General features: G+C 60.6%; 2 protein-coding genes across 2 annotated transcripts; both read right to left on the reverse strand.

Annotated features, from left to right (window-relative positions):
* Window positions 1-1,786: 1,786 nt before the first annotated feature.
* NTRK1 (neurotrophic receptor tyrosine kinase 1) lies at window positions 1,787-10,228 on the reverse strand (the record flags this gene model as incomplete). The annotated part of the gene is made up of 17 exons (XM_083878882.1): window positions 1,787-2,365; window positions 2,451-2,609; window positions 2,989-3,229; window positions 4,285-4,457; window positions 4,526-4,656; window positions 4,747-4,893; window positions 5,251-5,353; window positions 5,609-5,667; window positions 5,815-5,832; window positions 6,048-6,377; window positions 6,458-6,584; window positions 6,746-6,894; window positions 7,015-7,169; window positions 7,458-7,526; window positions 8,012-8,083; window positions 8,252-8,326; window positions 10,041-10,228. The coding sequence occupies 17 exons, from the start codon at window positions 10,226-10,228 to the stop codon at window positions 2,180-2,182; spliced, it is 2,382 nt and encodes a 793-aa protein (XP_083735008.1). The 3' UTR covers window positions 1,787-2,179.
* A 1,182-nt stretch (window positions 10,229-11,410) lies between these two features.
* On the reverse strand, window positions 11,411-22,275 carry INSRR (insulin receptor related receptor). The gene is made up of 22 exons (XM_083878778.1): window positions 22,174-22,275; window positions 19,931-20,482; window positions 18,597-18,909; window positions 18,369-18,511; window positions 18,073-18,217; window positions 17,775-17,989; window positions 17,579-17,705; window positions 17,213-17,451; window positions 16,969-17,136; window positions 16,673-16,862; window positions 16,507-16,548; window positions 16,133-16,398; window positions 15,855-15,991; window positions 15,406-15,571; window positions 14,041-14,149; window positions 13,859-13,929; window positions 13,258-13,487; window positions 13,069-13,179; window positions 12,823-12,982; window positions 12,606-12,735; window positions 12,402-12,536; window positions 11,411-12,262 (listed from the first exon to the last, which is right to left on the reverse strand). The coding sequence occupies exons 1-22, from the start codon at window positions 22,265-22,267 to the stop codon at window positions 11,992-11,994; spliced, it is 4,014 nt and encodes a 1,337-aa protein (XP_083734904.1). The 5' UTR covers window positions 22,268-22,275; the 3' UTR covers window positions 11,411-11,991.
* Window positions 22,276-22,470: the final 195 nt, after the last annotated feature.

Raw genomic sequence — 22,470 nt, forward strand, 5'->3', positions numbered from 1 at the left:
TGGGTCCCGTCTCCCTCAGTGCCAGGATCCAGCTGCATTCTCAGCTCCCCTAAACATTCACCCCATCAGGAAAGGAACCTCCTCCAAACACACAACTGATACCCTTAGAGGGGACTTGGGGTCCCCTTAGGAGCTTCTGGGAGGGAGTCAGACTCTCTAAAGAGCAGACCCAGCCCTGCCATGATCTGAGTCGGTGGCACCAGAGCACAGGAGGGTGGCATAGCCGGGATGGACCCGTGGGGCAGGATGTGGCTGGGGACCACCGGCTGCTGCGTTGGCTGCACGAGGCAGAATAGGGCCCGGGACGCCCCAGCCCTGATGAACCCGGGTTAGCAGGGCCAGGCCCCGGTGCCGCTGGGGCGGCAGCTTCACCAGGGATCGGAGCGTTAATTACCTCATTGCCAGAGTCCATTACCGCTCCCCCCGGAGCAGTGAAATGGAGAAACTTAGGCAGGAGGGAGGGGGGGATAAAATCAATAGCGAGGTGAACCTTAACTCTTCCCATACCATTCTAAAAGGGAAACTGAGGCACAGCCACGCCCATGAGGGAAATAGAGTGTTAGAGGCATTGCCATGCCATGAAGGAATGTGAGGCAGCGATGCAGGAAGGCCCACCCTGTTTGGAGAGGGGGTGTCACCACTACACGTGGTCTCTTTTGGGACATTGGTCTGTGCCAATCTCCAGCATGGGCTGGAAAAGCTCAAGGTTGTAATCTAGTTCCTTCTTCAAATTAGATAAGAGGGAAAAAGGCCATAAATCAGCTTGGGCAGCGATTAGAGACCCCAAGGAGGCAGGTGGGGGGCTCTGCCAGACAGGCTGAGGTCCAGGAGAGCCAGACCCTGCCCATGCCAGCTCCCCATTTCCTGGGGCAGGGACCCTTGGCCAGAGTGGGCTTGACCCCACTGCATGGCTTTGGGATGCATTACAGCTGCAGGGTGCTGGCGATGGCTCCTATTTCCTCCTGTTGTCATTGTGTCACATCCAGCCACTGGGCACAACCAGGTGCTGTGCCAGCCCCAAGCCCCTCAGCACCTGCCACAGACCCCCTGACCCCACCTTGTGCTGTTCCTCAGTTTCCTCTGCAACCCCACTTTCCTCCTGCTTATCTTGGGTCACAGGGGGTAACAAAGGAGCTACCAGGGCTCTGCCTGTGCTGCTTAATTATCCAGATGAAATCAATTCAGCTCCATTATGGTCAAATCCAGGTCTCAACCATTACCAATGCGGCTGGAGAGCCTGAGGAAGGATGATGGAGTGGATGCTACAGGGCATGTGATGAGAGGTTCTGATGAGAGGACACAGGGAAGGAGGGATGTCACTCTTTAGGGGGGATGGGTGTTGGCTTTGTGCTGCAAAGTTCCATCCTCCGCCTGGAGCTCTTGGTGAGGAGAGTCAGGCTTCCCAGACCAGGGTGTGGCACAAGAACCCCTGGAGCGCTGACCAAAGTGGTCCTCATGGCACAACCAAAACTGTCTCTTTCTGGACTGGGGATGAGGGCACCATCCTTGCACTGGGCCCCAGTCCCTCGGTACAAAACAAAGCATCCCGGGCACATACACCCTAGGTTCCTGGGCACACACCGTCGCTGCATCCCAGGCACATATTATTCCCACATCCCTGGGGATCCCTGGGACAGCTCCTGTCCTCTCCTCCAGACCAGGCAGCTTCCCTGGTGTGAAAAGCCATTCTTTCTCCCCAACATTCCCCCATCCCTCCTGCCCAGCTGACACCCCCAAGCACGCAGGGGCCAGTGCGGGGGAGACACAGTTTATTATTGACTGGTTTTGCTGCAGAGCGAGTGAGCATGGGGCATCCCAACTCTCCCTGAAAAACTGAGCCCCCTAGCTCCTGCACACTGGCATGGACCCTGTGCTGGGGTCTCCCACCTCTGCCTCCCCAAGCCAACCCACATCAGCCGAGAGCCTCCATCTCGGCACTGTGGGAATGCCAAGGAGCCAGACAGCAGGGCCACAAATTGGGGGCCACAGCCCTGGGGGTCCCCCAGCCCAGCCCTCCAGCCCCTCTGGGAGTGGGCTGGCATTTTGCACTATAAATAGGTTTTCAGGCTTCTCCCGCCTTGGGGCATCAGTCCAGGGCTCTGTGGGGCAAAGCCATGCCCCTGGGCAGCAGGACGGGCAGGGGAACAGCAGGGAGCAGAGGGTGGGTGGAGGTCCCCACTCAGCCCAGGATGTCCAGGTAGACAGGAGGTGTCTTGACGAGGGCCTGGAGGCGGCTGTGGATCTCCTTGATGGACTGGCGCTGCTGGGGCTCCCGGTGCCAGCAGCTCTGCATGATGGCGTAGACCTCGGAGGGACACGTGCGGGGCCGCTCCAGCTCCCGCCCCTGAGTGATGCATTCAATAGCCTGCAGGAACACGGATGGAGCTGGGATCCTCCACTCTGGGTACCCCTGGGGGGTTGTTACTATCCTTCTTCCCCTGCTCGCTCACCTCGGTGTTGGAGAGCTGGTACCAGGGCTGCTTCCCGTAGGTGAAGATCTCCCAGAGCACCACACCGAAGCTCCAGATATCACTCTCGGTGGTGAATTTGCGATACAGGATGCTCTCGGGAGGCATCCAGCGGATGGGCAGCATGGTCCTGCCCCCCACCTGCCCAGAGCAGGGCTGTCAGCAAGGCAGGGAGCCTCCCATTTTCCTTCCCCCATCCCTGGCCCCACCCATTAAGCCCCAGGTTAGATGTAAGAAAGAAATTTGTTACTCTGAGGGTGGTGTTGCCCTGGCACAGGTTGCCCAGAGAAGCTGTGGCTGCCCCATCCCTGGAGATATTCAAGGTCAGGGTTTGGAGCAAGCAACCTGTTCTATTGGAAAGCGTCCCTGCAGGTTGAGCTGGATGGCTTCCAAACATCCTTTCCAACCCAACTCATTCTGTGGTTAAATGTGGATGGAAAAGGGGTGGGAGGCAACAGTCATGAAAGAAAACTGAGTGTGGCCTCCCAGCTCATCACAGTGCAGAAAGGGAACAGCTCACCCGGTAGTAGTCAGTGCTGTAGATGTCCCGGGACATGCCAAAATCCCCGATCTTCACCACCAAGTCATGGCCCACCAGGCAGTTGCGGGTGGCCAAGTCCCGGTGGACAAAGTGGAGGGAGGCGAGGTAGACCATGCCCGAGGCGATCTGCATGGCGATGTGTAGCATGTGGCCCAGCGCCAGTGGCCCCCGGGGCTGGCCTGGGCCCTGCTCCAGGATCTTGGCATCTGGGCCGTGGGACCTGCGGGGCAGAGGGGCTGCTTGGAGTGCAGGACGTGTGGGAGAGGGTGGGCAGAGAGAGGGAAAAGGCTGTGCTACCCGGACAAGGGAAAGGGGTAAATCTAGAAAAGGTTTTACATGTGGGGAAAGATGCTCACATGTATCTGCACAGATACCAGGCATGGGCAAGCACTTGTGTTCACACACACCAGAGAAGGGCGTGCACATGCATGTGCGTGCACGTGGGGGAAGAATGTGCACGCGCACACACACACACACATGTGCATCCTCCCCTGGCACACAGGCACACAAGAGAAAGGCATGAACCTGTGCCCATGTGTGCCGGGGGAGTGCATGCACACATGCACAGAGGGGAAACACGTGCTGACATGCATGTGTGTGCACAGGGGAAGAGCTGTGCTTGTGTGCACGTGCAGGAAGGGTTACACACTCACAGGGGAGAGGCGTGTGTGCATGTGCACACCTGTGCACACACACGGGGGAGGGCACACACACCTGTGCACACACGCAGGGGAGGGCACACATGCATGTGCACACACTTGGGCTGTCCCCCTGCAGAAAGCAGCGTGTCAGGGTGGGAGGCAGCGTGTCAGGGCGCGCAGGGCGGGTGTGAAAGCAGCAGCGCGTGTGAAGTGGGGCGTGCGAGCCCGGCCAGGGGCCAGCGCGGCTCAGGCCGCCTGCAGCCCCTCGGTGCCTTTGATGCCGAGCGTGGCTGACAGCCCGGCCAGGGCAGCCGCGGCCAGGGGCTGGGGGAGCTCTGCTCGGCAGAACCATTAATGCCAACTCCCATAACAATAATCATAAAAGCCACGTCTCAGAGCTCCTCGCACGGCCACTAAAGCGATGCCTCTGGCAGCCCCCCCCGTCTAGCAGCAATACCTGGGGGGGCAATCGAAAAGTCTCTGCTTATTCCAGCTGATGGCCAATCTCTCTCTATTTAAGCCTCTCAGACAGCTAATCTAATCAATATTGCAAGGAGGGCTGCATTAGCAGGGAGCAGGCTGGCTGCGCTGATGGAGCAGCAGATGAGGGGCTCCTGTCCCCCCCCCGTCCCACCTGAGGAAGCGGTTGAGGTCGCCGTGTTTCATGTACTCAAAGACCATGATGAGGGGCTCGCCCTCAGTGCAGACGCCATAGAATTTGACAATGTGCTTGTGCTGCAGCACCGTCAGCAGCTCGGCTTCACGTTGGAAATCCAAGCGGGCACTTTCCGTCACTTCCTTCAGCGCCTGCCGGGACACGGCATCAGTGACACCCCCAAGGACCCCCTCATCCCCACACTGTATCCCCTCCTCACCTTCACAGCCACCAGCATCTTCTCCTGCTCTGGGAGGAGATTGTAGCACTCAGCCAAGAAAACCTTCCCGAAGGCACCCTCGCCCAGCTCCCACTTCAGCACAATGTCCTGCCGCTGCACATGGTGCACGCCTGGGGGGACCCCCACCTGTCAGTGCCCCCCGGGTCGGGTATGAGCATGGGGGGATGCTCAGGGACCACAGTCCCCAACCCAACCCTTACAGGCATTGCAGAAATACTGGGGGTTCTCAATGAAGTTGCTCTTCAGCCCCTCCAGCTTGCTCTCAGCCGAGGAAAGGGGGCTGCTGCCCAGGTTCATGAAGTGCAGAGACATGGCCAGGTCATCTTCTTGGGCCAGCACTGCTGAGCCTTTTGGGGACAAGGACAAGGCCATCAGGGGATCCCCCCAGCCCCCTCCAGCCTGTGCAGCCAGTGCCAGGCTCTGCCGAGCAACCCCCTGCTCGTCCGGCCCCCAGGGGCCAGGCAGCCTGATCAAAACCATTTAGAGGCTGAATCCATTCCAGGAGTGAATTAGCAGCTGCTGCCCACTCTCCCGGGGGAGCCAACACCCCTCCACGGGTGTCCCCCAACCCTCAGTCCCCACCCACAGTCCCTTTTGCCACACCTGCGACCCAACCCAGGTGGCCACAGCCCCAGCTGCCCCAGGGATGCGGGGACCGGGCTGTCACAGCCCGAATATTGAGTCACCAGGCTGGAGGAACTCACGGTTAATGCCAAACTTGGACCGGCGCCCGCACTTGTTGAGCAGGATGAGCATGACAGAGAGGGAGAGGCAGGCAAACACAGCCAGCGCCACAGCCACCGAGACCTGGTGGCAGCGAGGACAGGGCTCAGGTCGAGGTCCCACCAGGTCCCTTTTCACAGCCCATGGGATGGGAACAAACCCATGAGATGGTTACAAGCCCCAGGAGATGCCACAGGGAAAACTGAGGCACTCTGTCCTTCATCCCCATCATATACCCCCATCCCAAGTGGTGCTGGTTTGTCTGTCCCTTGGGGATTTGTCCCACCCTCTTGCAGGTGTCCTGGTCCTCCCATCCCAGACTTCAGAGCATCTCCTCACCCCAAACGTGTGCTCATCCGTTGTCTCCACAGGCCCCTCCAGCGAGCTGTTCCTGGTGCCTGGGGCAGGGAGAAGGTGTAGGGTGAGTGTGGGGTCCCTATCCCCTGAAATGGCCCTGGCAAGAACCTGGACACCCCAGGATCAGCCTTGGGGGTGAGTGGAATGCCCAGTTTAGGGGGGCTGGGGTAACAATCTTGGCCACTCACCCAGTGGGGACAGAGACACTGGAGCAGCCCAAAGGGAGAGAAAGGAAAAACACTTGTTATTCCTCAGGTGGAAGTACCCCATCCTTCCCCTCTCATCGCTGGAGAAACTGAGGCACACCAGGGCTTGTACAGACAATAGGCAGAGCCCAATACAACCTGTTCTGCACACCAGGTGTGACACAGCTCCTGTGTAAGACAGGGGAGACCCCAGGCAGCCCCCATCTGGCACCTACCGGGGATGGGCTCCTCAGGGCTGAAGCTGAAGGGATTGTCCATGAACCGCCCCTGGACGCTGCGGGCGGCCGAGCCCAGCGGGTTGTGGACCAGGAGGGTGTAGTTGCCATTGTTGACGTGAGTGGGACGGTTGAGCTGGAGGCAGCCATGGAGGATGGTGGAGTTGTGCTCGTACTCCATGATGAGGGTGTGGATGTAGGGTCCCTCAACCAGGGCCGTGCCGTTGAAGAGCCAGTGGATGCTGGGGGTGGGGTTGCCATCCACAGAGAAGGGGATGCACCAGGAATGCCGGGGGATGGCTTCGTCTAGCAGCAGGATCATGGGGGGAACTGAGAGAGACAGAGCTGGGTGGGTTCCTGAGCCAGACCCCCTATGCAGCCCTCACCCCAGCCCCTTCTGGACTGCTCACAGGTGATGTTCAGCATCACACTGTCTTCTGCAGGCCCTGCTGCATTCTCTGCTCGGCACGTCAAGTCCTTGTGGTTGAGGTAGAAGGAGATGTTGTTGATCTCCAGGACAATCTCCCAGTCTGAAATCTGCAGGGAGTACCGGGACAGGATGAGCAGATGACACCCTCCAAGCCTGGCCAGCTCCTGCATGCCCCCATGCCCACCCCACCAGTGAGAGGATGCTGTGGAGGGGGGGGTCAGTGCTGCTGGGAAGGTTCCTGGCCATACCCCTGGAAGGCTGAGCTTGCCTTGGTGACAGTGAGCAGCTCGGGTCCCATCTCAGGGACCATCCACTCTGCGGTGGCCGGTGGGTCAGCACTTATGTGGCAGGTGAGGTTGACACTGTCCCCTTGGCGCAGCACCACCTCGGAGGGCTTGATGTGGACGATCGGGGGGTCTGCAAGGGCAGGAAAGATGAGCCACATGTATCCCTGTGTCCCACACTATCCCCAGCCAAATGGCTCAGGACAGGGGACAAACCCAGGAGCCAAACACGTGGGGATCCCTAGCCACGTACCACAGGCATGGAGAACCTGGCTGCCCAGGGGGACCAGCACACTGCCCTCCCAGCAGACCAGAGACTGGTTCCCCAGTTCGGCCTGGCTGCTGTTCTGCCACAGCTGCAGCCAGCGGAGGCTACAGGAGCAGTTGAAGGGATTTCCCACCAAGATGCTGAGATGGAGCAGGGAAGAGAACACAGGCTCAAAAGGGCTCCAGGCCACACACATTTGTGTACTTCCCAGCAGAGTCAGTCAAGGCTGCACCTGGGCACCCCCAGCCCCTGGCTTTCTGTCACACATTACCCATATGCCACCCCTGTCCCTGTCCCCACACCCATGGATGTGAGAGCCACCATCTCTCTGCATCCCCAGCTCTGTCCCTGCCTCTATGTCACTTGAGGGGTACGTCCCCAGTGGGAGATACTCTGCACCCACCTCCCCTCTCTCCCTCATCACTCACAGCTCTTGCAGGGGCAGATGTTGGAAGGTTTTCCAGGAAAGGCTTTGCAGTGCATTGGAGGAGAGATTCCTGTTGGGACAAACCCCATCAGCCACCCCTTCCCACTCAAACTCCCATCCAACATCACCCTGCTCCGCAGAGGATCTGTCCGTGGCACGGGGCAGCACCGGGGCCACTGCTGTCACACCGTGACCAAGCAAAACCAGCTCTGCTAGGCTGCCACCAGCCTTCAGGCACCTCCCCATGCACCCCAGGACAGGGTCCCTCCCGCCCTCGGGGGACCCCTCCCGCACCGGGGCAGCACGGGGCTCCCGGGGGGGCTGGCAGCTGCCCACACTCCTGCCCAGATCGATGGTTTCCCACTCAGCAGCAGAGCCCCGCGTTGGCCCCCCCGGCCAGGCTGATGTGCCCGTGGGCAGCGGGACACCATCGATCCTGCCCGGGCGCGGGGACCGGCCACCCTGCACCGGGGCCAGCGCCCGCGTGGACGGGGGCGCTGATCCCCAAACGGGGGGAGGGTGTTGAGGGAGGGAAGTGGGGAAGGGGAGACTCACACATGGCTCAGCCTGGGGGTGTCCAGGAAGGCGTCGGCAGAGATGTGCTGCAGCCCCGACCTGGAGATGGTGCTGAAAGGAGGGAAGGGCACTGAGCACCTGCATTGTGCATATTGAATACCCATTCTAGGAGCGTCTCTTGTGACTCCCTGCAATGGGATTGAGGTCTGGGGTCCCCCTTCCAGCAGCCCTTCTCTCCCCCCATTTCCCTGTGCAGGGACCCCCCTCCGGGGTGCTCACAGGTTCCTGAGGTCCCGCAGCATCCTGATGTCAGCTCGGGTCAAGGTCGTCAGCGCCTGCTGGTTCTCAATGATGCTGGAAGGCAAAGGAGGGGGGTCAGGGTGACAACCCAGGACCCCTCATGCCTGGGACTGTTGGCAAAGCGTGGAGCGGGGGAAGTGAGAAGGAAACAGCTCTCCCACTCCCCAGGCTGTGCCTGCAGTACAGTGCACAGCCAAGGATGGGGACAAGGATAGAGCTGAGCTGCCTCCGTTTCCCCTGGGATGAGCCGGGAAGAGGAGGGGATGGCAGCAGGTGATCCCGATGGTGCTAAGCCCCCAGTCAGTGCAAACTCTGTGGGGTCAGCGCTGAGCCACCACTTAGAGCCCGTGGTCTCACCCACAGAATGAATTTGCTGAGTCTCAGCCCCATTCACCCTTTGAGTCCCCACATTTTCTCACACCCCATGGTGTCCTGCACTATGACAGGAGCACCACTGTCACTGTCCCCCCACCCATTTCTCCAGGCAGGAGATGAAGAAAAGCCCCTTTGGGAGCAGGTGCAGGGTTTTTCCCTGCCCCACCCCACAGGCTGCTCCTGTGAACCCCAAATCACAGGAGCTGGTGAATTGGGGTTCAGATCCACACCAAGGGGGTTTTCGTCCCACTGACCCCAGTGGGAACAGGACGAGAACAGCTGGGGCAGTGGGATGGCTGCGGGTCTCTCAGGGACCACCATCCCCACCCCACCCCACCAGGCAGCAAACAAAGAGCTGGCAGCGCCTGTGGTGCAGCATCCTCTGGCACATGGGGAAACTGAGGCACGGAGACACTGCAGCCAGTCCCCAGCAATGCGGCACAGGCAGGGATGTGGTGGGGAGAAACCCCAGGAATTTGGGCACTTTGATATCCTGCCGCATCCCATCCTCCCGTCCCCCCAGCACCCTCCTCATCTCTGCTTGCTCCAGCCCTTGTCTTCCCACCACACATCCTGGAGCAGGGGAAGGAGTGGGAGCAGAGTAGACGCCCCAAAACAGCAGATTTGGGGGGTGTCTCTCCAGCATGCCAAACCATTGGCCCCAGGGCACAGTGACAGCCCCAACAGGAAGGAGACAAGCGGTTCCCCACACTCCTGCCCTGCCCAGCACTGTATGGGCGCTCCCTGCCCGGAGTCCCTGCTGTATCCTCAGCGTGTTGCTGCGATTGGCATCGCGGCAGGAGGGGGTGAAGGGCTGCCCCCAGCCCCTCGCTTGATCCCTGGGGGGGATGCTGCAGCCCCTCCACCCCATCTTTGCAGCCCCCAATGCCTCCCACCAAGCAAGCACTCTCCCCACAGCGATCCCAGCCCATCCAGTGATCGCTGCTCGATCCCAGCCCATCCAGTGATCGCTGCTCCAGCCCAGCCCTGCCATCCTGTCCCCGAGCTAATCACCTCCATCCCCATCACCCCATTGCCCAGTCCCTCAGCTCTGCTGCCCCCAACCACATCACCTCATCACCAGCCCCATCACTCCCAGCTCCTCTGCTTGGTCCCCAAAATCCACCATTTCCAACCCCATCATGTCTATCCCCGAGCTCTGCCACCGCCAACTCCATCGCTGCCCCATCCCTGCATCCCTCGACCCCGTCACTCCCAGCTCCTCTGCCTGGTCCTTGAGCTCTGTCACCTTCAGCTTCATCACCTCAACCCCGCCATCCCCATCCCCAAGCTCCGTCACTCCCAACTCCACCGTGCTGTCCCACTACTCCCAGTCCCTCTGCCCGATGTCTGAGCTCCGACCTCCGGCCCCATAGCCCCCGGCCCCACTCACACGTCGGTGAAGCTGCCGGTTCCCAGCAGCGGGGCCAGGCTGCCCACGGTGTCGGGCTCCCGGCAGAGCAGGACCCCGGCCCGGGGGCAGCGGCAGGGCCGGGGACAGGGACCGGCAGCGCCCGGGGCTGGCAGGGACAGGGGCAGGAGCAGCGCGGCCAGGCAGAGCCAGGCGGGCAGCGGCGGCATCGCGGGGCCGGTCCCGGGGCCGGTCCCAGTCCAGGACCCGGTGCCGGTGCCGCTGCTGCCAGTGCCGCCCTCCCTCGCACTTGCCCGGCAGCCTGAACACGGGGCCGTGCGGGGCTTAAAAGCAACGCAGGGACCGGCCTCCCGGGAGGGGCCGGCGGCTCCCCCCGCCCCGGCACCGCCCCCGCCCCGGCCCGAGACACCCGGGGCCGTGATTCACCGGCACCGGGAAGACTCCCACCCGGGAGAGGGGGATTCCGCACACGGGTACGGACCACGGAGCCGGTCTGTTCACTGCCCGCGCCCCGCCTATGCCCTGCCTAGACCCCTGTACCACGCCAGTGCCCTGCCTGTGCCCTGCCGCCACCCTACCCGCACGCTGGCACCCTACACCCGCACCCCCAGCCCCACCAAGTGGATCCATCCCATCACTGGAACCCCCAGAAATTCTATGGCACACCCGTGCACACGCATGCACACACAGACATACACATCTGCTCCAGAACCTGGCTCAGAGTGGGCTGCAAGAGAAGGGACATGGCTTATTACCTTTCCGGGGGGCACTTACAGGCCCTCAAGCTGTCACACCCCTCCGACAGTGCCCCAAATCTCGAGAGGCATGATGGGCTCTCCTGGCTCAGGCTCTTCCCCAGCACCATGTTATGTTGGGGCACAGAGATGCTGGAGAGGGGGGGACGTTTGGTGGCACAGTGACCCTGTCCCCAACTGTCCCCCACCTCCGACCAGGGTCCAGCCTCGTCCTCCTCCCCGAGGTGGGGCAGGACATGACTGGTTTGCACCCACGGCCTTCCCCAGAGGATTCTCCACCACCTGGTTCCTATTTGTCCCCGAGCTTGCTCGGAAGCACGTCGGGGGTGGCTCATCTGTGCGCTGAGTTTAGCACGTTCTCAGCCTGCACCCTTCCTGCATGGCTCAGTCCCCGGCGCATCTCCACTGCCAGCCCCCAGTGGCACCCAGGGGACCACGGTTCCTTTGGGGTGACCTCCCGTGGGGCCCCAGTGGACACCCCAGCATCTGCCCGTGGCAGAGCAGACCAGTGGCTGTTGCCACATCCTCCTAAATTCCACTGCTTTGACGTTTTTCTCAAGAAACGCCCCCGGTTTGGGCACCGCAGGGCAAAGCCGCAGGACACAGATGGGACTGGCGGAGTGGGAAGCCCCGTGCGCCGCCCCCCCTTGCCCCGCGACCCCCCCAAGCCAGACACTGCCACAGCTGAGCTTCATCTCCTTTATTCATGCTCAGATTAGGCAGCGACGCCCCTTCCGTGGACCAGCACGGCCACAGCACTGGTCTCTGTGCAGGAGACTGGGGAGACACATCAGGGCAACCCCAGGCTTCTCCCGCTGGAGGGCTGCCCCGTGACTCAGTTTCCTCACCTGTAAAAGGTGTGGGGATCACAGGGGTGGCTCACCTGTTTGCCAGGCAGCTGGGGAGCGACGACAGAGGCAGGTTGATGGGGGACCCAAATGCCAAACCCTGCTACCCATACCCACATTATTCCACCCCCCCCCCAAAAAAAAAGTAAGGAAAGACTGGGGTGTTCTCCTCTCAACCAGCAGCCCCCCACTCTCTCCTCCCAACTTGGAGCACCCCCAATTTATTTTCTGCCACCCTCTTCCCAAAACATCCACTCCTTGGCTGGGCCCTTGGAAGCAATAAATAATGCAGGAGGATCCTAGCAGTGGGGGGTGGCTGGAGAAGGGCATGGGATGCAGAGTCCAGCAGGGATCCGAGGACACCCGGGGTCAGAGTGAGGCTGTCCCATTGGGGAGCTGGCCTGCGCTGTGGTCCTTGCATGTGGGAAGCGGGGATGTGGGGGGCTCATCCTCCTCGGGGGATGGATCTGTCTCAGTGTTGGAGGGTTCTCCTGAGCCATGATGGCCATTCTCAAGGCTGTAGAAGAAAGACAGGGTGCGGAAAGCAGGTGCCATGTGGTCCTTGATGCGCTCCAGGAGCTGGATGAAGGAGGGGCGTTGGCGTGGGTTCTGCTGCCAGCACAGGCACATCAGCTCATGGCTGCAGAGAGAGGACACCTGCTGGGTTTGGGGGGCTCCAGCCCTCAACAGCACTTCTATCACCACAGAGACCAGGATTTCCCCTGCCAGCCTTTCCCACAGCAGGGTGGGGGTGTGAGGGGGTGTCTCCCAGCACTCACAGTTTGTCGGGACAGTTCTCGGGCCGCTCCAGGATGCCGTTGTCCATGACAAAGCGCAGGACTTGCTCGTTGGACATGCCCTGGTAGGGCTGCTCGGCCAGTGTGGCAATCTCCCACAGCACCACCCCGAAGGACCTGCCAGAGCACCACTGCTCAGCCGGGGGATCCCCAAATCCCCCTGGCTCTGCCCTCCTCAGCACCTACCAGACATCAGACTGCGTGTTGAAGATGCCATCCTTGAGCGCCTCAGGGGACATCCAGCGCACGGGGAGCAGCCCCTTGCCTCCTTTCCGGTAATAATCCGTCTCATAGATATCCCGGGTCATGCCAAAATCTGGCAGAGGAGGAAGAGAAGGAGGAGGAAGATGTGAGCAGCAGGAGGCACAGGGCTGGCACAGCCTGCCCACTGCTGCCCACCCACCTCCAATCTTGACGGTGAAATCCTCAGACACCATGCAGTTGCGGGCAGCCAGGTCCCGGTGCACAAACTTGTTTGCGTTGAGGTAGGCCATGCCATCGGCGATCTCCCCCGCCATCTGGATCATTTCCTTCAGCGATGGCGGTGGCAGCCCGGGGTTGTTCTGCACCATGCACAGAGTCAGGGCGGGGGCAGGGACACAGCAAGACCCCCTGGAACGGGGTGGGTGTCACCTGACCAGCCCCTCACCTCAGCTTCAGGCCTGAGTGAACGCAGGTAGCTCTTCAGGTCCCCACGTGTCATCAGCTCCATGATGACCAAAGCTGGCTGGCCCTGGGATACAACGCCGAGCAAACGGACCTGCAAGGACAAAGAGGGCTGGCATGTGAGTGGCCGGACTCCACATGTCCCCTCCCTCTCCCTCAGCTGCCCACCTACCACGTGGTGGCACTTGAAGGCTTTCATGACAGAGGCCTCATTGAGGAACTCGATGCGCTCCCGCATGGTGGCCAACTCGTTGACTGTCTTCAGGGCCACCTTGGTCTCCTCTCCCTCCGTGACCAGTCCCAGTGCCACCCCCTCATACACCATCCCAAAGGAGCCCTGTCCCAGCTCCCGGATCACTGTGATCTTCTCCCGGGACACCTCCCACTCGTCAGGCATGTACACTGTGGGGTATGAGTGAGGATCACCCCATCCCCATCACTGTAACTAACCCCATCTGCATCCCCATACTCATCTTCATCCCACCCCCATCTCCATGTCATCACCATCCTCCTCCCTGTCCCCATCCTCATCCCCATCCCCAATCCCATACTCATCTCCATTCCATCCCATGCCATCCCATGCCACGTCACGTCATGCCACGCCATCCCATCCCATCCCATCCCATCCCATCCCATCCCATCCCATCCCATCCCATCCCATCCCATCCCATCCCATCCCATCCCATCCCTGTCCCCTCCAGTGTGACCCCAGCAAAGAAAGATCTCGGTGGCCCTTTGGGGTGGCCCCTGCCTGTCCCCACATCCCCACGTACTGTCCGAGGTGCTGAAATACTCGGGGTTGACAGAGGCGTAGAGAGTCCCGCTGGGGTACCCGTCATTGTTCCTGTCAGGGGTGGGCAGTGCTTGGAGCTGCTGCCTCCCCCCAGCCCTTCCCAGCTCTGGTTCTGCCAGACCCTGCCCCAGCCCAGCCCTAGGAGTGCAGGGGGGTCGTTACCTCTTCTTGTTGTAGAAGAAGACAAAGACGGCCAGGCAGGAGATGAGCACCATGAGCACCACAGGTGTGACAGTGAGCAGGACATAGAAGCTGCTGGACTCTTCCTCAGCTGCCAGGAGCAGGCAGCCATGGATCAGGGTCCAGGCACTCATTCCACCTTACATGGGACACCTGTCCCACCACCACCACTGGGCTGAAGAGGGGGAGCCTCCTGCTCCCCAGACCAGCAGCACCCTCTGATCCCTGTTTGCTCCTGTCCCAGAGCATCCCTCAATCCTTCAGATCCCCCAGTCTATCAGCAGACCCTTATGTCCCAGTGTCCCACTCCAACAGCATGCCCCAATGCCTCAGCTCTTCAATCCAGCAGCATCCTTGGATGAAGGATAGGAAGAAGACCAGCCTGGCTGAGTAGAGGCTGGAACTCAGGGAGAAAAGAGAGGTTCTGACCTTCAGAAGAGGGGGCAGGAAATTCAGGAGGATCTGAGGGAGCTCAGGACAAAAATGAAAATTAGAAGGGCCAAAACCCAACTAGAACTGAATCTGCCATAAAAGACAATAAAAAGTGTTTCTATAAATCCATCAGTACCCAAGGGAGAGCTGAGAAGAAAGTGAGTTCTGGGCACTGCTGAGGCACCTCAAATCCTGGTATCAATTTTGGACCCCTCCTGACAAGAAAAAACCTTGAGGGGCTGGAATGTGACCAGAGAAGGGAACAGAGCTGGGGAAGGGTCTGGAGCACCAGGAGCACCTCAGGGAGGTGGAGGCACTCAGCCTGGAGAAAAGGAGACTCAGGAGGGACCTTCTGGCTCTGCACAACTCCCTGACACAAGGGAGCAACCAGGCCAGAGTCGGGCTCTGCTCCCAGGGAACAGGGACAGGACCAGAGGAAGTGGCCTCAAGTTGCACTAGGGGAGGTTTAGATTGGATGTTGGGGAAAACTGGAAAGCATTGGAGACAGGGCACTGGTGAAGTCTCTGTCCCTGGGGGGATTTAACAGATGTGTGGATGTGGCACTTGGGAACATTGGTTAGCAACAGCCTTGGCAGTGCTGAGAGAACAGCTGGACTTGCTGGTCTTGGAGGCCTTTTCCAACCCAAATGATTCTGTGATTCTGTGATGCTCCAGTGTCTCAGGCCAGGATCATCCCTCAATCCCTCAACTTCCCAATCCAGCAACAACTCCCGTCTTCAGCAGTCTGGCCCAGTAGCATCCCCTGACCCCACACATCCCATCCCAGCAGCACAGCCCAATTCCCCAGTACCATGGTCCAGCAGCACCCTCTGAGCCCTAGCTCCCCAACCCCATAGCTACCCTCTTCCTGCCTGCCAAGGTCCCTGTTGATGTCCCCCTGTCCCCTGCAGGTACCTGGCCCCAGGATGTAAAACTTGACGAGCCCTGTCCATGAGCCATTGCCAGCCAGCGAGGTGGCCCGGACCTTGGCTGAGTAGTTCCCTGGCTGGAGCAAAGCCAGGTGGACACCCCCATACTTGGAGTAGCGGTGGCGTGAAACGCAGACAACAGTGGTGACCTCCTGGAGGGGACAATGTGGGGGTGGCAAAGGGGCTTCATCCCCCCCAGCCCTTGGGAGAGAGATGGGATGGGATGGGATGGGATGGGATGGGATGGGATGGGATGGCATGGCATGGCATGGCATGGCATGGCATGAGATGGGACAGTGCAGCACAGGACAGCACGGGACGGCACGGGATGGGGTGGCACAGCATGGCATGGCATGGCATATCATGCCATGGATGCTGTGCCCCTGTAACCAGACCTGGCAGGGCTGGGCAGGGGATGCCACAGGGGGTCCTCACCTCACTCTCCCGGCTGTACTTAATCTCATACTTGAGGATGAGCCCATTGGGATTCCTGGGCTCTTCCCATCGCAGCAGGACACTGTTCTTGCCTGCTGGCTCCCATGTGACGTTCCCAGGAATGTTGTCAGCTTGCACTGGAGAGGGGCACAGGGGGAGTCAGCTTCTGGGGGCATCACGTGGGTCCCAACCTGCTGCCAGTCCCCCATCTCAACAACATCCCAGGGTATCCCAGCATGGCCAGAGGGGGTTTGCAAGGGAGGAGGCTGGGGACGCACGCTCGGGCATGGTCCTGGCGAAGACGAAGGTGGCAGCACTGCAGCCCACAGTGTGCGCGGCGTGGTTGCAGGCATGGATGTCGATGCGGTACTCGGTGAAGTGGCGCAGCCGTGACAGCACCGCCCGGTCACGCACCACCTTGTCCTCGAAGATCTGGAAGTGAGGCTTGGGCTCGCCTCTGGGGTGGCTTGGGGCCAGCGGCTCTGCTGAGGAGGTGTTGGCTGGAGATGTGACGGCTACCACATCCCTGCGCTGCTTTGGGGTCCTGCAGGACATGGGGACAGGAAGTGGTGGGAAATCAAGGCCCCAGGACTGTCCCCCAAAATTGATCTGGGGAGGAGAGATCCACCAGGCTGGTATGGTCCCAGCTCACCTCTGTGGGTTCTTATTAATGGATGTCACCTTCCAGGGTGGCCTAAGACAGTGGGAAATCAGTTAAAGGGTCTGCCAGGAACAGGCACGGGAAACCCCCACCCAGGCAGACCCATGCACCCAGCTTGAGGGAGTCCCCCAAAGCAGGGACCCCCACCAGATGGCACCTGGGGATGGTGATGGAATTGTGGAGGAAGTTCTCAAACTTCTTCTGGAAGGACTCGGCTTCACCCTCCATGCGGAGCTGCCCGTCAGTGGGGCGGCAGGGACAGCACCTCTCCTCCGCATCCTGCTCCCCCTCAGGACCATCCCCAAACCCAAAGCGCGTGTCTGCGCTGCTGGTGGGCAGCTTCAGGCCTGTGGGCAACAATGGGCAGGGCTGGCAGAACCTGGCTCAGTGGCACAATCCCTGTTCCGCTGGTGTCCTTGGCTGTTGTGCTGCCCCTGCCCTGCCTGGCCTCACCTTTGTGGCAGTAGTCATTGATGTAGAGCTCCATGTCCTCAGCCAGCTGCTGCCACAGCACCAGGTAGTAGATGATGTTGCCGTTGCGTTGTGTGGGCGGCTTCCAACGCACCACGATGTGAGAGGAAGAGTTGGACATGGAGATGACATCCCGGGGCACTGTTGGAGCTGGGATGACACAGGTGTGGTCAGTCTTTCCTGGGGGCTCCACCACGGACATGCCCAGCCCCTGTCAGCCCCTTACCCGCTGGCATGGTGCGGATGTAAACCACTTCGCTCTGTGCCCCGTAGTTGCGTCCTTCCTCGGCCGTGGTGAGGGTGATGGCACGCACGAAGATGGCATATTGGGTCCAGGGACGGAGGTTGAGCAGCGTCACCCCTGGCTCCTGCTCACTGCTCAGTGGCAGATCCACATCCAGCACATTCCAGCTCTGGGCCCCACAGGCATCCTGCCCCACATACTCAGACACATTCTGGAAGGGTCTGTCCCACACCAGGCATCAGGGAGGGTCCCGGGACCCCTGGGTGTCCAGCAGGAACAAAGGACACCATGGGCTAAGATTCCCAAGCCCTCCACAATGGGGACAAGAGGGCAACAGGGAGCACTTACGACTCTTTGTAGTAGACAATAAAGCTGAGGAGGTCCCGGTACTCGGGGGGCCGGTACCGCTCCCACTTGAGGAAGATGCGATCGGACTCGGTAACATTGGAGATGAAGCGCAGGGTCTGGGTCTTACCTGTGGGGAGGAGGCAGGGCTCAGGTAAAGGGTCATGGCACTGCCAGTTGTCCCTATCCCCATACTCACAGGACGCCCGGTCCCCATTGGTGCGGGGGTTGATCTCTGCCTTGTTCTGCCGTCCCTTGGTGCCTGTCACCTCCTCCATGCGATAGATCTCAGCCAGGCACAGCTTGGGATTGAATGCAAAGTACATCTTGCCCACAGGGATGGAGAGGACGTGGTGAGTCCAGTCCCAGAGCTGCTGCAGGTTCTGGTTGTCCAAGACATACAGGGTGTAATTCCTAGGGGAGGAGATGTGGATGGAGGCTGTGTACAAGGGCACCTTCAGAGCCACATGTCCCCCCCAAACCCACATCATCCTCACCCATCCACCATGGAGTCACCACGGATCAGTTTGAGGTTCTTGAAGAAGGACAAGGAGACAAGGGCGAAGGAATGTTTGATCTTCAAGAAGCCTGTGATGGTCTCAATGAGCCCCAGGCTGCTCTGCAGCTCCGAGGCCAGGTTATCTGGGAATGACACATTGCATGAGCTCAGGGAGAGGGGCACCTTCCCATTAATTTACTCTGCAAGGGAAAAGACCCCTTCCTCCTTCCCCCTGCCCTCCACAGCAGCTCTCCCAGCTAGGGTGGATGTGGTGGGGCCAGGTCTGGCACTCACAGCCCCGGCGGATGTTGAGGATGAGGTTCCCCTCGATGAGGGTGCAGCCCCCCAGCTCTTGTGCTGCCTGCATCGAATCAATGGTCTTGGTGCCCACCTTGCACTCCTTGGGACACAGCCCCTCGCACTTATGGCAGAACATGCTGTGAGCAGGGTGACAGGGACGGGATGTGAGCTGGCCAACATGCCACAACCGTGCCTATGCCGGGGCACTGGGGATACCCCCACCTGCTCTCATTCCTGGTGTATCCCGAGGGACACTCGGAGAGGCACTGTCGCTGGTGGATGACGAACTTGGAGGCGTCGCGGGGGTTGTCGGAGACCTTGCGGAGGCTGGCGCAGTACTCGGCGGTGACACAGCGCCAGCCCTCATACTCGTAGGTGCGGGGCGGGCACGAGGGCAGGCAGTGCCCGTTGAAGTGGAAGTGGCGGCAGGCGACGCAGGCCTGTCTGTCACGGGGGCGGCCACAGCCCCCCAGGCACTCAGCGTGGCAGCACTCGCCTGCTGCTGTGCACGCCGAGCCTGCACCGCACGGGCACACTAAGAGAGGAGACACAGCACGTGGGCACATGGGAGCAACAGGCACAGACCCCTCGGGCAGCACAGCTGGGATTGGGGTCGGGTGTACACAGAGGAGAGGAGAGAGGTGGGAAAGGCTCGGGGGGCTGCTGACATCCTCCAGGGCTGGGGGAAAACAAGAGTGAGGGTGGGATAGAAAGATGGATGGAGTGATGGAGGGATGGATGGAGGGATGAAGGTATGGCAGGGCAGGAGGGATGTGGAGATGGATGTGATGATGGAGGAATGCAGAGACAGAGGGAGGGAGGGATGGCAGGAATGTGACGCAGGGATGGAGGGATGCAGGGACAGAAGGAGGGATGCTGGGATATGGGGATGCAGGACTGGAGGGAGAAAGGGAAGGATACAGGTATGCAGGGAGAGATATAGGGAGGTAGGGATGGATTGATGGAGGAGTGGATGGAGACATGGCAGCACTGATGGAAGGGTGCACAAAGGGAGGAACGGATGGATGACCATGTGATGAGTGGCTGGCTGGGCAGGTGTGTTGATGAGTGGCTGAGTGAGCAGCTGGATGGGTGGATGACAGGCTGCATGGAGGGACAGCAGGACAGATGGATGGACAAGGTGGGGCTCAGCCCATGCTGAACCCCATCTGTCCAGTGCAGCCAGGCCAGGGCCACAGCTGAGGTTGCAGCCCTGATAAGAATCTGTGTTTATAGTACATATTTCATTACCAGGTCTCCTGTTTACAGCAAACGAGCTCAGGAGGGGCCTGTATTTACCTCACTGCTGAGAAAACACAGCAGCTGGGAGCTGGCCTTTCCTCGGAGGATGATACAGCATGGATCTGGTTACCCCACCGTGCTGCCGGCACGGCACACTCCCAGCAGTAGGGGAGCCACAGCCACACGCTGGGCCTGCCATTCCCAGGTGGCTCCACCAGCCTGTCCAGTGCCCTCCCAGTTTGCCCCACAGTGCAGACCAGCACCATCCCAGAAAAGCAGCCAGCACAACCAGACCCCGTGCCACAGGCACCCACCTTTCTGGCAGTAGCTGGAGGTCCAGCAGCGATAATCCAGCTGCCCATTGATGCTGGTCTGCACACACGGCTTCTCCACATCCAGGATGCCTGGGCAGACGTCAGCACACTCTTCAGCCAACTTATTGCCAACGATGTAGGTGCTGTCCCCAGTGTCGGGCAGCAGCAGCCCCCAGTCGATGGTGGAGAGGTGGCAGAGCTCCTGGTTGCGCTCAATGCGCACCGAACCACGAAGGATGTGGCCCAGGCTGTGCAGCCCCACGTCCCGCAGGTGTGGCATCTCGAAGATGACCAAAGCATAGTTGAAGAAGAGGTTGGTGCCGCGGATGACAGAGAGGTTGGGGAAGAGATCCCGCAGGCTCTCCAGCCCATAGACACGGAAAAGGAGCAGGTACTCTGTGATCATGAGCAGGCGAGGGAAGCTGAGCCCCCGAAAGTCCTCGGCACCCGTGGTGAACATCAGCAGGATCTGCAGGTTGCCTTCGATGATGGAGCAGTTCTCCAGCTTCCGGAGCTGGGAGACGTCATTGCGGATGTCCATGCTGCCGCAGACTGGGGTGGCAAGAGGAGGACCCCATGGGCAGCAGGGATGGGGCAGCTGACCCTCACCCCTACCCAGGAACCCCCAGGTGATGCTCGCAGGGGTTTAATATCCTGGTGCTGCCTGTCAAGCGTGGCTGGAATTGGTTTGGATGGCTGGGGAGACGCAAGTGGCTCTGACAGCAGCCAGCGCGCTGCGGCTCTCCAGGGCACGGCGCATCCATCAGCAGTGATGCTAACCAGGCCTGGCAGGCCAGGCATCTGCCCTGCCCCATGTCAGCCCCAGAACCATGTCCCAGCCCTGCTGCCCACCCTGGGGAAAGCTGTCTGGGGGTGCAGATGGCTTTTCCCCTTCCCCAAGTTGTGGGGTAGCTGTGGGGGCTCATGGATCTCCCCACTCATGGACACATTGTTACCCAGTGAATGGCAGCTCCAGCGAGGTTGTCCCCATTAACTCCCCCTTGTGCCCAGACAGGTAATGGGGCACGCAAGGCTACCACAGGTGTCCATGTGGCAGTGCCCCAGCCCTATATTTGCTTTCCTGGAGCTTTTCCACCCAGAAATGGACAGCATGAGCCTCAGCACCTCCTGCTTCCTGATCCCAGCAGAGATGCAAGAGCCAGAATAAGCAAAGAGCTTCCCACTGACAGCATCCCCAGCCAGAAACCAGGTCCAGGTCCTGGAGCAGATCGTGTGCATGGGTCACCTCTCGTCTGTCCACTGCCAGCCTGGGCCAGCAACTTATGGCCATGTCCTTGGACCTCATGCCCAGTGGTGTTTTTCCCCTCTTGGTGCCACCCATGAACTGTGGGCAATGTGGCCTTGTAGGCACTGTGGCCCCATGGGCACTGTGGCTCTGGCAGCTGCCGGTAGTCCCTCACCCCAGCACCGCACCAGGTTCAGCCTCTCACTGGGAGCCCTGTCCCCTCCCTGTGGGGACAGGAGGGTCCCTCTGTCCTCCCGTGGGACCAGGCATGAGTTCTGCACCAATCTCGAGGGTTACAGCCCCCACTGCCACCATCATTTCCCTGACCTTGCCCTGTAAGGGGAGAGGGTCCCCCGTGCCCCTGGGAGGACAGACAGAGGACAGGGGTCCCAGGCGGGAGCAGGCACAGTGACGTGTGTCCCTTGGGTAGCTTTCAGATGCTTCATCCACTTCTTCCATTGCTCCCATCCCCCAGCACAGCCCCTCGGTGACAGGGGAAACGGAGGCATGGGTAGCAGGGAGAGGGGAAGGCAGGGCAAATGACAGACCCTCCTCGTACCCCCAGCTGTCCCTTGTTGTGGCCATGAGACCCAGGAACCACAGCTGCCCCCTCCCCACCATGGCACCCCCTCCCCAGCCTTTCCCACCCCAGCAGCTGTGCAAAGAACAGCACTTCTGACTCCTGTGACAATTTTCCACCATCGCGGTGGGGCTGAGTGACCAGTGCCACCATCTCTGGCCAAGCCCCCCACTACACTCCCCTCCCAGCAATAGGGGGTCCCACGCTCTGCCCCTCCTGCCCAAAACGGGGGGTCTGCAGCATTGGGGGTACTGCCATGGGGGCAAACTGAGACAGAGAACACTCAAAGATTTTTGTCTCAGGATTTGTCTCTTGCAGACCCCCGAGCACAGACATCACCAGGCAGCCCCCGCCCCAGAATTGCCCCAGGCAAGCGCTCCCCACCCCGCTCCCGGCCTTCCCCTCCCAAGCACTTACTTTCGGAGGGAGCCCACACCAGGGGCAGTGGGAGGTGGCCAAGGACCAGTAGCATCACCCCCAGCCGCGGAGCACCCAGCGCCCTCGGCACCATCCTCGAGCGGGACCCCCGGGACCCCGTCCCCGTCCCACCTCGGGCTCTGCTGCACCGTGTCCGGGTCCCGCTCGCCGTGTCCGGCCGGTACCCGGGAAACGCCGGGATGGGGGGGGAGGCCCGCGGACTCTGCCCGGACCCTGCGGCCCCTTCACTTTTGTTTTTGGCTGCCGCACACAAAATATTTAGCCTGACAACTGTCA

This window comes from Zosterops lateralis (genome assembly GCF_965231275.1).
Source record: "Zosterops lateralis genome assembly, chromosome: 27".
NCBI lineage: Eukaryota > Metazoa > Chordata > Aves > Passeriformes > Zosteropidae > Zosterops > Zosterops lateralis.